The sequence below is a fragment of the Equus caballus genome, chromosome 1 (genome assembly GCF_041296265.1).
Source record: "Equus caballus isolate H_3958 breed thoroughbred chromosome 1, TB-T2T, whole genome shotgun sequence".
Lineage (NCBI taxonomy): Eukaryota > Metazoa > Chordata > Mammalia > Perissodactyla > Equidae > Equus > Equus caballus.
This window is the reverse complement of record NC_091684.1, coordinates 174822570-174838986: the sequence shown is the minus strand read 5'-3', so window position 1 is coordinate 174838986 and position 16417 is coordinate 174822570. Positions and strand designations below refer to the sequence as shown.

The window sequence follows — 16417 nt, the reverse complement described above, 5'->3', positions numbered from 1 at the left end:
CCTCTAAAACTATAGAGGCAGCAATACATAATATAGGCTTACAGGGCCTACCCTAATCAATATAGAGTGGGAAGGTGAGGATGGCTAACGTATATTTAGTGGTTACTCCAGGCCGAGCACCGTTCTGAGTGCCAGGCTCCCCTGACTCCCCTGACTCTTTTAATCCTCCTAACAACACTGTGAGGTGTAGGCATATCCCCATGTTACAGATGAAGAAACTGAGAGGCACCCCTGGCTTGAGTCTACTATGTGCCTAATATCTGTCTTATGCTGCCTCTGATCATGTTTCAGTTATCATGTGCTATTTGTGAAGCTGAGGATTTGGCTATATATTTTTAAGTGTCATGTACTCCATTGCTAACTGTGTTTTAGCATGTGATCCACTCTGACCTCTAGATTCTTTTCTGCTCTCACACATTGTAGCTGGTTAATGGCTTTTTTTCTATGAGATCACTTGGTGTTTCCTCCTCCAGTGTTTTCTTTTGAGGGAATTCCCAGTAATGCCATTTTATTTGTTGAAGTTTGTTCTCATTTTCTGGGTACAGGCTTCCATCTTACCCACCTCAGTTTGTACATTCACTCAGCCTGATCCAGATCACAGGTGAACTTATCTTCAGCTGATGCCCCTGATTTATGTAGGATCATCACTGTTTTTGTAATTTCCTTCTAAAGTTGACTTCAGAGGAGTTTAGGCCAAGGCCTTGCTACTCAAACTGTGGTCCTGGACCAGCATAATCAATATCACCCAGGAGCTCATAAGATAAACAGAATCTCCGGGCCACCCCAGACTTGCTGAATGAGAATCTGCTTTTACAAGATCCCCAGGTGATTCATACGCACTTTTACGTTTAAGTGAGAAGCATGGGCTAGGTGACTTCTAAGATCCTTATAGTTCTACAAGTCTGTGCTGCTAGGAGAGTCTATGCAGTCATTGTTTACCCTTGGCTCTAAATTCACTAGCTGTGTGGCCTTGGGCAATTACTTGACCTCTCTGTGCCTTTGTTTCTTCATCTGTAAAATGCCTCAAAGTTGTTTTGTAATGTGCTTAAAACAGTGCCTGGCACACGGAAGTTACTGTAGAAGTGTTAGCTGTCTTAATATTGAATAAACGCTCACGAATACTTTGCAAGTCCCAATTTCAGGTCAGGCAGGAGGAAGAGGTTTGAGAATCAACAGTGAAACCGCTTCACTGGAGAACGGGGTTACAGAGGCTTCTGTGTGTCTGAGTGGGAAATCAGGAAGTTTAGGCTGGAGGCTATACTGAGCAGCCGGCAGAGGCCCGCGTCTTTTTAAGACCTCAGGACTCAGAGTAGATAGTGCCTTCTCCCAGAAATTCCTACTTATATGGCCCAATGGTAGAGCTGCCTGTAAGATCCTTGATACCACAAGGCTGTGTCAGGCCAGGCCACACTGGGCGCCAGTTGCTTGGAAGGGCTGGAAGAAGATTGTGAAATTGGTGTTAGAGGGAAGCCTGTGAAGATCGGTGGGAAATAAAAACAGCACAAATGTTACACAAAATAAATGAGCATCTCTTATTATTGGTCAGCGTGTGGGGGCAGGTCTGTGGCCTGGTCTCACGGCACTCCGAAGATGTTACTAATATCAAATTGCTCATATTTTCTGCAAGCTTCGTGGCTCTCCTATTCCTACAGGGGACTCAGGTCACATTCTGCGCACACGTCCCTCCAGCGCCTCCAGCTCAGCCAACACTTGCTTGGGCAGATCCTGGTTGACCTGCTCGGTCAGGTAGCTCCGAATGTCACGAACCTCCTGTTCCCAGAAGTCCTTTGGGAGCGAGAATAGCTGGGTGGTGTCTATGGCTCCCAGGCCACTGAGATCCAAGGCGCCTTCCTTTGGCACCAGCCCAATGGGTGTCTCTTGGGCACTGTCCTCCCCTTCTAGCCGCCGGCAGATCCAGTCCAGCACCCGAGCATTCTCTCCAAAGCCTGGCCACAGGAAGTGGCCTGCCTCATCACGCCGGAACCAGTTGACATGGAAGATGCGAGGCAGCCGGACCCCCTTGCGCCCCTCCATGCTCAGCCAGTGTTCTAGGTAGCGCCCAAAGTTGTAACCGAAAAAGGGCCGCATGGCAAAGGGGTCGTGCATGATGATCTTTCCTAGGGAGGGAAGCAGGCTAGGTAAGGAATCTTCCTCCTTACTGGAGAAGAGAGGGGCATCCTGCTGCAGCTGGAAGAAGTTGTGTAATGTTTGTGGTTCTGGAATATCCTCGGGCAGGGTGAAGAGAAGGGACTGGGGGAAAGGTACATGTGGGAGGGGGCAGGCAGAAGGAAGATGTGGCTCAGGAAGGGAGGGAAGAGGCAATGTGGGCACATGGGACAGGGGCAAAGGGAGGGCGCTCACCCTTGTGTTCAGCCGCAGCAGTGGACTCAGAGCGCATGGCACTGCCCACAAACACCCCGTGGCGCCAGTTGAAGGCCTCATATACCAGGGGTACTCCTAGAATACCAGTGAACGGGGTCACAGGCAGCGCTTCTCTTTGGACCCTCACTCCATCCCTTCTGGTGATCCCGACTCCTAGTCTCTGTCTCCTAGGACCTTAGCTGTCCCACTTTCAAACCCCATGCCTCCCCCCCATTTTGCATTTTCCAGGGCAGAGCTCTGAAGACAAACAGCTCCAGGTGGTGATCTAGGCTGAGGCTCCCTGAGCTTTAAGTACAAGAGGGAGGTGGGCCCTGATTTACAGCCAGACCCTTTATGGAGAAGGCATGGAGCCTATCTGAGGTTTACCTTTGGGTCTGCGGCCTCCAAAGATGATGGCATCAATGGGGACACCCTCAGGCGCTTCCCAGGCTGGGTCTATAATGGGGCACTGGCGAGCCGGGGCACAAAAGCGAGAGTTGGGATGTGCACAGGGCTCCTTGTCACCTGGCGGAGGAAATACAAATACTTTCAGTTGCAAGGACATGTCCAACGCCAACAACGTAGGCAGGTGCAGGCACTCTTGCGTGATTTCTTTTTGCCTCATCAGCTCCCTGCAACTTTGTGTGATAAGGAGTAGGGAGAAGGGGGCCAGGGACATCTCACCTAAAGGATCGGGTTATTTATCCATAATGGTTCAGCCAGCTGAGCTATGTGAGAAGAGTGGGAGAGGAACTGGGGTTCAGCAGGGTACTAAAGTTTATGCCAAACTATAGCCATGTGGCATTGAGCAGTGCTCAAAGAAATGGGGTTTGATATTGGCATAAGATTATAATAGAATTTCCCCCCCAGAAACTATTTCTTTATTTACGGGGTTAGTATTTAAATAAACGCTCAAACCTAAAGCGAAAACTAAGGCTGTCAGTTCAGCATTTTGGTCAATTGACTTTCCATCAGCAAACAGGGGAAGACAGAATCTCCTAACTATCAAAATGCAAACAGGAATTGATTTTAAAGCTAACAGAATTTTGGTGATTTCCCTCAGTCTGCTCAGACCCTGATGGAGTGACAGGGCTTGAAGAACTCAGACAAGGACATAACCTGGGCAGGCATAACCTGAGGAGCCAGGTGATTTGGCCTCTTTTGGGTGCCCCAGTGACAGGCTGGGACTGAGTCAGTGGTAGATGTGCAAGGCACCATCATGGGGGCCCTGAATTGACGTGGTGCCTTCTCTGCTGGAGGTTACTGGTCAGACCAGGGGGGCAAGGGAGTCACAGAGCCAGCACTCCCTGCCCTCTTCCTGCCCCTCAGCTCCTGCCTCCACCATCAATAAGAGCCATCCCTTCCACTTCTGTCTTGTACTTTCATCAGCCCCCAATTCAGGAGCCTAGCGCAGGGTATAATTCTGGGAACGGAAGCTGGGCACAACACATACTAGTTATACCCCTGAATCCAGAGATGATGAAAGGGTTGGGGGACTAGCCTGGGGAAATATGAAAGGTTCTTGGGTTTCTCAATTGGGTGGGGAGGCTGAGGAGGCTTAATGATGATGTTGGAGAAAATGAAGGGTGAGCAGATGACGAGGGTGACTGCTAGGCCAGCCTGGACAACTTGAATACAGGCTTCAGCGACCACAAGGCCACCCTCCCCTGCCATGTGCTTCTTTGCTCCCATCCTAGGTCTCTGGGCTCTCTCACTGCTGAAGGCCACTGAAAGCTGTGGGTCCAGAGAGCAGGGTTGGGGGAGGGGGCAGGGCTACAAGGCACGTGGGGTAATGGCTGGGTTGAGAAACTAGCTTCTAGGAGAGGCTAAGGAGCTGGTCTGACTTGGTTTGGAAGGAGGACTGGGGTGTATGTGTTGGAAGGACCGGGGAAGGCTGAGGGTAACAACACTGACCTTTAGACAATGGTTATTATCCAAGGGGATGGTGGGAGCCAAGTGGCAGGGGGAGGGGCAGGCTTCTTCCTTCCTATTGGGTCAAAGTTTATGGATCTTTGAGCTCAATTCCTTCTGTAATAACTTTCAAAACAGTCCTTCTCTTTCTTTTTCTTGGTTTTTTTTTTTTTTTTTTAACAGTATCTAGCTTTTCCTATGTATTTGGCACTGTGCTAAACCCTCTGCATGCATCATATAACGGAATCCTCCAACAACCTTGTGAGGTAGGTACTGTGATAACTACCCCATTCAGCTGACGAGGAAACTGATGCTCAGGAGGTTAAGCAAGTAAGCCAGGTCACAAAGCGAATACTTGGTGGAGTTAGGATGTGAACTGAGACCTTGCCTGGGGTTGGAAACTGCGAACATTCACAACTTCCTGTGCCTCCCAGAGTCCTGGAAGATGGCTGCAGGTTGTGGAGAAGGCTTTTACATCGTCAAGGTGCTGAGCCCTGAGGGCTGTGTCATGACACCCCCTGACTGCCCCCTACATACCAGGTTTCCAGGGTTTGCCCAACCAGGAGGTCACGGTGACGCCAGGTGAAAGAGGCTGGTCAATGCCCTCCCAGTACACGCCACCGTCGCTGGTCTCAGCCACGTTGGTGAAAAGAGTGTTACTCTGGATTGTGGCCATGGCATTGGGATTGGTGGTGGCAGAGGTGCCAGGGGCCACCCCGAAGAAGCCATTCTCAGGGTTGATGGCCCGGAGTTGCCCTGTCAGGAGAAGTGAAAGAAAGGACCAAACAGGAGGTGTTGAGAGGTGCAGCCACAGAAGGTCCTGCTCTACCCCTCCCCACCCTGACCTGGACCCTGGGGACGGGGAGAGGCCTTGTGTCTCTAGGGTGGCTGGGCTGCTGGGAGGTACAGGGCAGAGTTGGTTGTTTAGGAAAAGGTTCTTACTGACAAAGCTCTGGGAGCAGTGGAGGGGGGACTCCTATGCTCTGGTAAGACCCAGAACCGAGAGTATGATCTGAGGGCCTCTCACCATCGCTGTCAAACCTCATCCAGGCGATGTCATCCCCCACACATTCCACTTTCCAGTCTGGCAGAGCTGGCCGCATCATGGCCATGTTCGTCTTGCCACAGGCACTGGGAAAGGCAGCTGCCACATAGCGTTTCTTCCCCGCAGGGTTGGTGATACCCAGGATCTGCATATTGGGGAGACAGGGAACAAGGAGGAGGTCACCAAAGATCAGGCATGGTCTGCGTGGGAAGGACAGCTAGGGGTTAATGGGGAGGACAGATGTTTATATACCGCCTTGCCACTGGGCCTGGGGTGGTGGCAAGGGGAAGCCCCCCGACATTCCACAGCCTGGGGCCAAAGCTTCGGGCATTTGGGCAGAGTCCCTGCCCACCAACCTGGCACCTGGTAGTGGGGAGGCAAGGCTAAGGCTGACTGGCCAGGCCCCGCCCCTGCTCTGCCCCCCGCCCCTGCCCAGGTCCTCACCAGGCCCTCACCAGCATGTGCTCCGCCAGCCAGCCCTCATCCCGGGCCAGCCGAGATGCGATGCGAAGGGCAAAACACTTCTTGCCCAGCAGGGAGTTGCCACCATAGCCACTGCCGAAGGAGACGATCTCCCGCTGGTCGGGCACGTGGCCAATCAGGGTTTTCTCTGGGTTGCATGGCCACTGGCTCACGGGCTCCCCTGGAGACAATGGAGTCATGGGGCTGCTGGCAGGGGCACCAGGAACAGGAGTGTCAGGGGCCAGAGGGATCAGGGATTGGCAGGAGAGACACTTGGGAGCAGTGGTGGTACCAATGAGTGGCTAAAGCCCCCCACCTCATAACGTCCTTCAGCTCCCATGCCCCTATTCTTGGACACGGGTAACTGACTTTTCCCCATCTTGTGCAAAGTGCTCTGCCAACAGCCTCACCCTAGCCCAGACTGCTGCCCTAGATCCTGGGAATTAGGTGTCTCACTAATCAGGATGGGGAAGATTTGGGGTTCCCTCCAAGAGTAGGCTGCCCTCTGTGCCCTCCCCGGGGCAGAGCCAGCACTCACCTTGCCCTGTCAGGGGCTGGCCCACGGAGTGCAGACCCTTGACAAAGTCACCATCTCCCAGGGCCTGAAGCACAGGAGTCCCCAGCCGGGTCATGATACGCATGCTTGCCACCACGTAGGCCGAGTCAGTGAGCTGCACTCCGATTCGGGACAGTGGGGAGCCCACAGGACCCATGCTGAATGGAAGCACATACATGGTTCGGCCTATGGAGGAAAACACCACCTGGATGAAGGGTTCCAACCTGTTCATCCCTTCAGCACCCCCACCTCTGTGTCCTGGCCCTGGTTACCCTGCATGCAGCCCGGAAACCTCTCATCCATGGCCCGCTGGAACTCAGCTGGGGACATCCAGTTGCCCAGCTGCCCGCGGGCCCCACCAGCCACGAGGGGCACCGTGTCCCGTTGAGAAGGCGTTACAATCACCGTCTTGCTCTCTACTCGTGCCACATCCTTGGGGTCTGTGCGGGCCAGCCAGCTGGGGGAGACGGGATTATCAGGAAGATGGTGGCCAGCAGCCTCCCTCAGCCACAGACTCACTCTTTCAAGTCCAGCTGTGACTCTAGGCCTTCTGTTGGCCTATTGTTTCTCATTCATTCACTCCTCAGTCACTTCCTCCAGGTTTTGTCCCACCTAAGGGGTAGTTCCCATGACCCGGGTCCTGTAAAGGCCTCTACCCCTGGTAAAAACTCCCTGAACTTGTGAGTAAAAAAAATAGCAAAGCCTTTTATTTGTATCAGCTTCATTTAACATAAAAATACCGACCAATCCCAATAACTTCCGATTCTATTTCCCCTAAAGCACTCACTCTTGCTCATTCCATTCAGATGGCCTAGCTAACTTTGATTTTGTCTTGGTTAACCCAAAGTGGCCTCAGTACAGCAGCTGCCCCCATCTCGCGATCGCTGGGCTCACAGTTTACCAGTTATTGTACTTGGGGAGCTTTCGGATGAGTCCCTGCTCCTCCAGCAGAGTCAGTATGGCCGTGTTCTCAGCCTCGGTCCCATCACAGATGTGGATGCCCTCTGGTTGGCACAGGCGGGCACTGTGCTCCACAAAGTCTCGAACCCCAGCAGGAAGCTGGCCCAGATCTCCACTGAATACTCGCAGGGTCTGAAGGCTGCGCCATGATGACCAGCCCCAGGGGCTCAGCCCACGCCAGCCAAGCCTGCAGGAGAAGAAACAGAGAGGTAACGAGCCAGGTGTTCTCATGGAGGACGGGCAACTGGAGCAGACGGGAAGTTTGCGCTGATGGGGAGCAGGCTAAAGCAGCTGTGGGTGCAGGCACCATGAAAAGCAGGTCGAAGTAGGTGTGTGGGATGGGTTCAGGCCACGTGTAGCTTGTGGCCTTTATGATGCTTAGTGAGGGTATCTCTTGGTCAGCAAGGGACAGGGCTCACCCAATGAACACGAAGGCACATGCCTGGCTGTGTGGAAGTGTATGTGCAGGCTCGCTGATGTTATTGCGGGCTTAGACCATGGCCATGTTTAATGATGTCTGGTCAATGTTTACAAAGGAGCAAGTGCCCTATGGCCCAAGTGTTGGTCAACTGTGCCCAGGTGACAGCTTCATACATCTGGTGTTTGAAGCCCTCATCCCTGTTCTTTCCATTCTCAAGTACAGTTTTTATAAGTTAAAAAGGCAGCTGTTTTTTTTTCTTCTGGTGTGTATGCTGTAAGAATATGAAAGCCTCAAGCAAAGAACCCAGTCTTTGAGATGGTACAGTTCCAGGTTTCTAGATTCCTAGATTCTAGATGGTCCAGTTCCAGGCTCTTGCACAGAGAGTGGGTGACTGGATGCTGAGGTTCCAGGCATAGGATCTGCTGCAGCCCACCTGGGCCGACAAGGATTGCCTAAAGTGTTGCCATTGGGTAGGTATTTTTGAGCTGTGTGGAAGGCTGACTATTGGGGAGTGTCACTGGCTGGGGTTCATGCCTGGATGCCCAGGAGGGCAGGGTCCCTGTTGGCTCTCCTTTGAAACCCCTGGGAGAGGGAGAAGCAGGGTCTGCTCTGATTGGCTTGGACCCAGGGTGGAGTGACCCAGAGAGAGCAAAGGCCAAGAGAGGGAAGCTGCCTTTCTCCTATGCCAGAGCCTCACCCACCAGAAACTGTACCCCACACACCCAGGACCATGTGACCCTGTCTGTCCCCAGGCTCTCTTTCCTAGAGGACACATGCCTAGAGAGCTTTGGGTGTTGGCGGTAGGGTGCAATATCAGACCTCAGGAGGCTCAGACTCAGAGGGTGTGAGCCCGGGAAGGGAGAAAGCTCAGACCATGCATGTGGGGGCCGGAGCCTGGCTGGAGTGGGAGCTGGGGAAGCTTCCACTGGGCAGAGCAGGAGGGAAACCCAGTGTGGCCCCAAAGACAGAAGTGGAGGGTTCCTGGGACCTGGGTCTGTTCCTGACTCAGAGAGGTTTTCCCTGAGCACTTATTTTATTTTATTTTATTTTGCTGAGGAAGATTTGCCCTGAGCTAACATCTGTGCCTATCTTCCTCTATTTTTGCATGTGGGTCGCCACCACAGCATGGCTGATGAGTGGTGTAGGTCTACAACCGGGATCTGAAACTGCGAACCTGGGTCTCTGAAGTGAAGTGCCCAGAACCTAACCACTAGGTCACGGGCCGGCCCCTCTGAGCACTAAGTTTAAAGGCACATAGTCCTGGCGAGAGCCTCTCTCCAGGGAAAGCTTGGCTGAGGGAGTCTCTTGAGAAGCTGCTCCACTCCCCTCCAGTCCCCTGAGTGGGACCTTCTCCTTTTCCTATGCTTCAGACACCACCCACAATGGCTGGGCAAGTGGAACCAGCTGTGGGAGAAGCATGGGGTCAGCTCAGACTCTGGGACAAAAGCTGGGAGAATGGGGGCTACAGAGGGAAAACAGCAAGCTGTGAAAAGGGGGAGAGGGCAGGCAAGCAGGGCCTAGGGTCTCCCGTCCTGGACAGGAGATGAAGCCAGCCGTAGAAGAACTGAAGGCAACCTGGCCCCCTCCTCCACCTTGTTTCTCTCCTTCTCCTGGCCCCAGGTCCCTCTGGCTGGGTCCCGCTTCCCGCCAGGTTCCAGTGCGGGGAGGCCGGGGAATGGATGTTTACCTTCTACCTTCTTTAAGGAGCTCTGAGATCAATCCCCAGAGGCTCATGCACCCTTGACCCCAGGGCCCTACTGCTGTTCATCGCAACCTGGGGCACAGGAGTTACATCTGTAAAGGAGAGGAGGAAACACGGAGAATGGGTTCGGCGAGGGCGAGCGAGGAGGGAGAAGGAAGTTCTGAGAGTGGCAGATAGAGACCGCGAGGACAGAGATCAGCAGAGCAGGGAGGGGGAGGAGGTGACGGAAACCCAGAGACCCAGAGGGCTGAGGCCGCCCCGGATCTCCGGCGATACGAGACGCACGCCCGGCGAGGCCAGGGATCAAGACACATTCGCCCCCTGCCCGCCTCCTCCTCAGATGGGAAACAGGGCGGAGGTGGGCGAGCAGGAGACCGCAACTGGCAGCCCCGGGGGGCGAGCGCGGCGGAAGGTGCGGGTCGGCCCCGGGCTGGGGGTCACTCACCGCAGGCCGGGGCGGTACACAGCGGCCATGGCACCTGGGCGGGGGCTGCCGGGTGACCGCGAGAACGAGCGGAGCCGGGGAGATATGGAAGGCGGGGAAGGAGGGAGCGCGGCGAAGCGAGCGGGAGCGGAGGTTCGGCGGGAGGCGCTTAAAAAGGAGGCGGGAGGGCGCAAGGGCGGAACCTAGCACGTCCTGCACGACCCTCTCTCCGCCCCGCCAGCAGGCCAGCAATCCCGGCCCCCGGGCTCCGGGCCCAAGGTCCGCCCTGCCGCCGCCCCACCCCCTGCATTCTAGCCCCCAAACCCATCTCTCTCATTGGAAGACTGGGTCCTCACCTCGGCTCTCTCCTCTTCGAGGCCCCGCCCCCTGCTCCACCTCGCCCGCTGCAAATGATGTAACTTTGAGGACTCTTGCTCCTGAAAGGTAGCAACTGGGAGACATTAGGTGGCAAACAAGCTCCAGGAATGAGGAGCGAGGCCAGGGAAAGGAGCCCACGGGGGCTGGAAGTCTGGAAGCAGGGGTGGTGATGGCATTGCTTGTACTCTTCTTCCTGGGGACTGGGCACTCTGAGCCCTAGGATCTTCAGTTTTCCAGGGCCCCAATGCTAAGGGCCCCAATACTAAGGTCCCCTCAGTCCCCAACTCCCCAATCCCTGTGTCTTCTCCCCCTGATCAGGCTCCCTTATGCCTTACCATGAAATGGTGGTGTCTCTCCACCCCCGAGTCTCTTCTTTGAGCCTCTGCCCTGGTCATTCTCTCTCCACATTCCTCTGGAGGACTCATCTGCCCCACTCAACCACCACCATAAAGTCCTCGGGTAATTTCTCAAGTTATATCTCCATCCAGACATTTCTCTTCAACTTGAAACCACTAGATATCACCCCAAACGCCAAAGCACCTCAAACTCAGCATGTCTATGGTAGGCATCTGCCCCTTTCTGATAACAGCGCTCCGACGTTCCGTTCCTGGAACCACCTCCTCAGTCTGTGTGGTCATGTGGGTCTCCTGGAGGTAGGCCAATGTGTGTTTCTCTCTCTGGCCATAGCAATTGGGAATGTTCAGGGATGGGCATGAGGTCTCTCTCTGGGGCTTTTTCTGTAAACTTTGAAAATTAGCTTTCTTCCTGTTGGGGTTGGTGAGCTGGTAGAATACATGCCTGGAGCTGCTGGTTGTCAGCTTGTCACTGCAAAGCAGGAAGCTAGCTGAGACAGAAGCCAGTCTAGAGGAAGCAGAGCAGAGGGACTGACAGATTCATGATTTCACTTACAGGAGTCAATAAAATTCTTCTCTTGCTCAAGCTAATTTTAAGTGGATTTGCAACGGAAGCAGTGTTGATTCTCAGATTTCTCAGAGGTCTGTGCTGGAACACAGTGGGCAAGGAGAGCGGGCCTTCAGCCTTGGGCTTGCTGCTGGCCCTCATCCCTTCCACCTAGGCTCCATCGGGCCTCCAAACTCATGCGTATGTATGGGACTCTTCCCTCCAGTCCTACATCCAAGCTCTGTCCACACCTACCCTGCTGCAAACAGCTGCCTCGTTGGCCACCCTTTGAACCTAAAGGTTTGCACACTGGTGGCAGCACGGTCGACCGATCAAAGGCCATCATCTCTTCCATAATCCTGCGCCTGCTTTTGTGGCTCCCTATCTCAGGGAATGGCACTGCCATCTAGCCATTTGCCCCAGAGGAACCTGAATCAGTCTAGACTATTCCTTTCTTATCCTCCGTAGCCAATCAGACACCAGGACCTTTGGATCTGTAATTCACAGTTAGCTCTCAGAGCTGTGTCTATCCCCATGGCCACTGCCTTAGCTCAGGCTTCTCTCTCACCTGGCTTCAGGTGACAGCTTCCAAGTCACCTCCTGGCCCTCTGTGTCTCCAAATGCCACCCCCTCTCCCTCCCACCAAGCTACCCTCCAAAATCTGCACTCAAGTTCACTTTGGGAAATTAAGAGAGAGGGATAATGTTTATCCTGTGGACACAAGGTGCCAGGCTCCCTGCCAACAGCTTGACATGCATACTCTCATTCAGTTTCAACCACCCTGTTTTACAGATGTGGCCACTGAGGCTTCAAGAGGTTAAGTCATTTGCTCAAAGTCACACAACTGGTCAGTAGGAGAAACGAAATCTGAATCTAGGTCTTTCTGACTCTACCAAACTGTTTTTCCCCCCTGCAATTCTATGCTGTCCCTTTGATTTATCATTTTTTTTAAAAAAGAGATCATATTATTCTGAGGCTTAAAATCCTTTCAAGGCTTCCTATCACGTGGCGACTGACACCCTTCCTAATCCAGCTCCTATTTATCCCACGTTATCACCTCACCTCCCTACTTGCCACCTTCTCGCCCACATACCGTGCTCCGCAGTTTCCAGAGCACTTCCGTGAACTCTTTCTGCCCTTCAGACTTAAATTAACATCACCTCCTACATGAAGTCATTTTGCCCCTTAGAATTAACATCTATCTCATCTCTGTTGGTTCTAAACTGTGTACGTACCTATAGTTTTGTACTTATCACACTTGATTATAGTTGTTTTTCTATCTCTGTAATGCTCACTAGAGTGTTAGCTTCTCGAGAGAAGGATCCAAATTTTAGTCTTGTTTTTATCCTAGCTTCTAGCAGAATCTGGCCTGTACTAGGCATTTAATAAATGTTGGTTGAATGAAAGAATAAACGAGTCCTATGACTCTGAATCTGCCCCCATTCCTTCCTTCCTCAACTTGAGGCAGCCTGAGCAAGGGGCTCCTGTGAGGATTTCCTTGCGCTGCTGATTCCCCTTATCTGCCACACACTTTTGGGCAGCTCCTTGGCTCTCTCCCAGCCTGGCCCAGTGTCCACAGCGCACCACCAGGGGGCAGGATGTGACCAGCCTTGCCTTGGTCTGCATTTTTCTCCTTCCCAGGGCTCTCTGGGTTTGGCCTTTGGATGTCTCACAGACCCCCCTGCAAGTGGATGCTGTGGGGTGCTGCCCAGATCTCCCCTTCAGGATCATGGCGCTGATTGTCCCAGCTGCTGAGTGTTGGCTGCTGATGGCTCATAGCTGAATGCTTCCCTGAGAACTACCCGTGGCTGAAGGCAGCTGCCTTGCCAAATGCAACACCCCTTTCCTGGGGCAGCGTGTATCCAGTGACTGGTTGTTGCAGGGGTACAAAGGCCTGGCCCCCTTGCCTCGATTTGGGACGACTCTGAATCAATTCCAGACCTCTTATGGGATCAGCTGAAGCCTCTTTTGCAACTGCAATGCATTTCAACTTCTCCCTCTGCCCAGTCTGCTCCTCTCACTCCCTTTGAAAGTCTTCCCCAATAAACCACCTGTACACAAGTTTCCATCTTGGAGTTTGTTTCTAGCCTAAGATATCTCCCAAACTCAACTTGAGTACTGCACTAACCCTCTTATCTGACTCTGAGTCCATTTTTGCCCTCCTCCATGCTAGATCCAAAGGGATCTTTTCAAACACAATCTGATCATATCATGTCCCTGCTGAAAATCCCTTAGTAGCTTCTCACTGCTCTTAGAATAAAGCCCACATCGTCAACTTGGCTTACAAGGCTCTGCGAGATCTGGCCCCTGTCAACTTCTCTACCCTCACCGCCCACCATTCTTCCCACCTTCCTTGGTTTTCACTCTCTGGCTACATTGGTCTTTTTTTCAGTATCCTGAACACGTCTGCCTCTCTCCCGCCCAGAGTCTTTGCATATATTGTTCCTGCAGCTTGGAATCCTCACCTTCTCCACACCTCCAGGCATGGTTACTTCTTACTCACCTGACCAGTCTCAGTTTAACGTGACTTCCTTAGGCAAACTGTCCCCACAATGTCTCTCCCTCCCACACCCCAGCATTAGATTAGGTCTTCATGAAATACAATCACATAGCCCCCTGCCCTTCTCATTCATTGCACTCATCTCAGTTGTAGTGGTTTATTTTCATGTAGGCCCATTCCTAACATATGCAGGGCCTGGAGTAGGAGTACAGATAGAGACTCACAAACCTTGTGTTTAAATATTTAAAATGTGTAACTCAAGCGAACAAACTGTTAAATAAAATATGTTCTATTCTTCTACCTTGACAAATATATACATAATGGTCTGGACTTTGGTTCAAATTTGGATATTATTTGGGGTCCTCAGGATTCCACAGCAGAATGTGGTAGTGTAGGGACAGGTAGCTTTTGGCCAGTGGCCCTTGGGCCCATTTCTTATCCCACTCCTGACACCATTGTGTACTGTGAACGGCCTCATGTGCGCATGTGTGGAACTCCTTGTCTACACATCCCAAATCTGCCCACAACCTCCTTCAAACAGCCGCCCCTTGGCCATGTGTTGAGTCTAGGGATGTGTGCATGCGTAGTGTGGTCCACTCTTGGGAGGGCAAACCCTAGAAGTGGGCTTGGGGCCCTTTGGGCAGGGAATTCCTAGGTGTCTGGAGTGTGGTTCAGAAGGGGATTGGGGTGTGGGCAGAGAAGGCTTGGACTCCTCACTCCATGGCACACAGCCAGACAAGGGACAGAGTGGAGGCTTCCAAAGTGCAGGGCCCAGGGCAGGGGCCACTCTTGTCTGGGCCCAAGGGCAATAAACTGATGTTTCTCTGTTTCAGTCTGTAAGCTCCATGATGGCAGGGCTAGTGTCAGTCTGATTTACTGAGGTGTCCCTAAGCCTAGCACAGTGCCCGGGGCAGAGCAGGTGTTTAATAAATGTTCATCAAATGAATGTACAAGATTTGAGGATTGGGATCCATTACTGAAGATCTAGATACCAAAAGCCAGAACGAGGAATGATAAAGGTCTTACGGGGCTCTGAAAATGGGGGTGCAGGACAGAGGAGCTGGTGATAGCACTCTGGATTACTGTCTGTCCCCTCTCCTCTCCTTCCTTTTTGTGTTGTACCCCACTCCTCCAGGCCCTTTGCCTGCCATGGAGGCTGTCTTTCCCCATGGTCCAGTATCCCTCTGTCCATATCTTTCTACTTTTTCACCCTGTGGCCACTGCTCTCTCTCTGTGGCCTGACCATCCATCTGTCTATTCCTCTGGATTTGTTTCTAGTGTTTGGTCCCCAATCTTACTTCCCTCTGGCCCTTTCTGCTACCACTTTGTCTTCTCCTCCTTTGCTCCCATCACCTCTCTTGTTATCTTTTATTTCCTTCCTGGTCCCCTCCCAGAAGCCTTCCTCTCTTTGAGTTCCTCAGGGCCCTTTGTCCATCCATGTGCCTATGTCCCTCTGCCTCCTTCATTCCCAGTCCCTGGAGAGTCCCTGACTTGTTATGCCCTCTATCCCAGATCTATACCTGCTGCCTCCTTTGCTAAGTCTTCTTGCCTCCCTTCCTCTGTTCTGTCATTCCCAGAGTCCACCTGGCTTCATCTTTTTCATCCCTATTTCCCTGTCCCCATATGTCCTTGAGCCAGTCAGTCTCAGCATTCATTTCCCCCTCGCCCCCACCAGCCCTGGCTGCCACCAAGAGAACCCATTAACCACCTCCTGGGTCCCCTCTGGCTGTCACAGCCTCGCTTCTGTGTCCTTGGTCCTTCCCCTGGCCCAGCCCTCACTCCTCAGACTCCTTTCCCTGGTCAGTGGCGCCTGGTCTGAGCCCTGAGCAGCTCAACGCGCCTGAGCTTGTTTAGTCTGACTCCTTTAGCCCGTTAGCAGCTTAGCCCTCCCACCTCTCCTTTGAGCCCTCCAGTAAACAAGAGGATCAGTGCAGACCTGACATCTGCTGGGGGGCAAGTGTCTGGCCAGGCCAGATCAGGCTTCATCAACACTGCCTATTCCTTCTTCAACCAGGGAAATTCTGGGGTCTTTTTTCTGCCTGTTTGCCTTAGACCCACATTCCATGGGCATGTGTATGGGGTTCCCTTTCTCCCTGCTCCCCATTCCCACTTTGTGGCCTTGTTCCCAGGCCTTGGGCTTTTTGCTGTTTCTGCAAAAACAGCACTAGATTCAGGCAATCACACTGGGAAGCCTTTCTACTTGAATAATGACAATGGTCTCTTCTCCAAAAAATGGAGGCCAAGTGTGGGCAGAGAGAGATGTCGTCTGATCTAGGTCTTGTTACATGTGTGTACTGAGCATGGCAGGAGAGACCACACACACACACACAGTGTCACGCACCAAGGGAAGCTGAGTTGACCATAGGCAGTCTGTAGAGCAGTGGTTCTCAAACTTAAGTGTTCGTCAAAATTGCCTGGAGGGCTTATTAAAACACAGATTTTTTTTGGCCCCATCCAGTGAGTTTCTGATTCAGTAGCTTTGAGGCGAGGTCAGAGAATTTGCACTTCTAACAAGTTCCAAGGTGATGCTGCTGCTCTGGGGACCACACTTTGAGAATCACTGCCTTAGATCGTCTGAATCCACCAGCTTTTTCTTGGAGCTCTATTCTAGTACAGACCCCATTTAAACAGCTTCAGACAGGTTTAAACATCTCCTTGGCTAATTCCTAGTATCCCTGTTCCAACTTCTACTCAGGGATGATAGCTCTAAGAGGTGTTAGGGGATTAGGCTAAAAATGTAGGTCACTGTCCAGCCATCTGGGAACCAGGATGAGCGAGAGAGGAAAAGGGAGGGATG

At 52.6% G+C, this 16417-nt stretch overlaps 1 protein-coding gene across 1 annotated transcript; it reads right to left on the bottom strand.

Annotated features, from left to right (window-relative positions):
- Nucleotides 1–1508: 1508 nt before the first annotated feature.
- PCK2 (phosphoenolpyruvate carboxykinase 2, mitochondrial) lies at nucleotides 1509–10180 on the bottom strand. Its single transcript, XM_001489336.7, has 10 exons — nucleotides 9864–10180; nucleotides 7237–7482; nucleotides 6608–6792; nucleotides 6318–6521; nucleotides 5773–5960; nucleotides 5300–5462; nucleotides 4810–5028; nucleotides 2749–2886; nucleotides 2362–2457; nucleotides 1509–2117 (listed from the first exon to the last, which is right to left on the bottom strand). Exons 1-10 carry the CDS (start codon nucleotides 9890–9892, stop codon nucleotides 1663–1665), a joined length of 1923 nt encoding a protein of 640 aa, XP_001489386.3. The 5' UTR covers nucleotides 9893–10180; the 3' UTR covers nucleotides 1509–1662.
- Nucleotides 10181–16417: the final 6237 nt, after the last annotated feature.

What these genes read in the sequence shown, in the direction of transcription:
- PCK2 (XM_001489336.7), bottom strand. Translation starts at nt 9,892, where the DNA reads ATGGCCGCTGTGTACCGCCCCGGCCTGCG. An exon ending in GTGTACCGCCCCGGCCTGCG is followed by an intron (nt 7,483 to 9,863) that starts GTGAGTGACCCC and finishes CTTCTCCTGCAG; the next exon opens with GCTTGGCTGGCGTGGGCTGA. An exon ending in CCAGCCCCTGACAGGGCAAG is followed by an intron (nt 5,961 to 6,317) that starts GTGAGTGCTGGC and finishes CATTGTCTCCAG; the next exon opens with GGGAGCCCGTGAGCCAGTGG.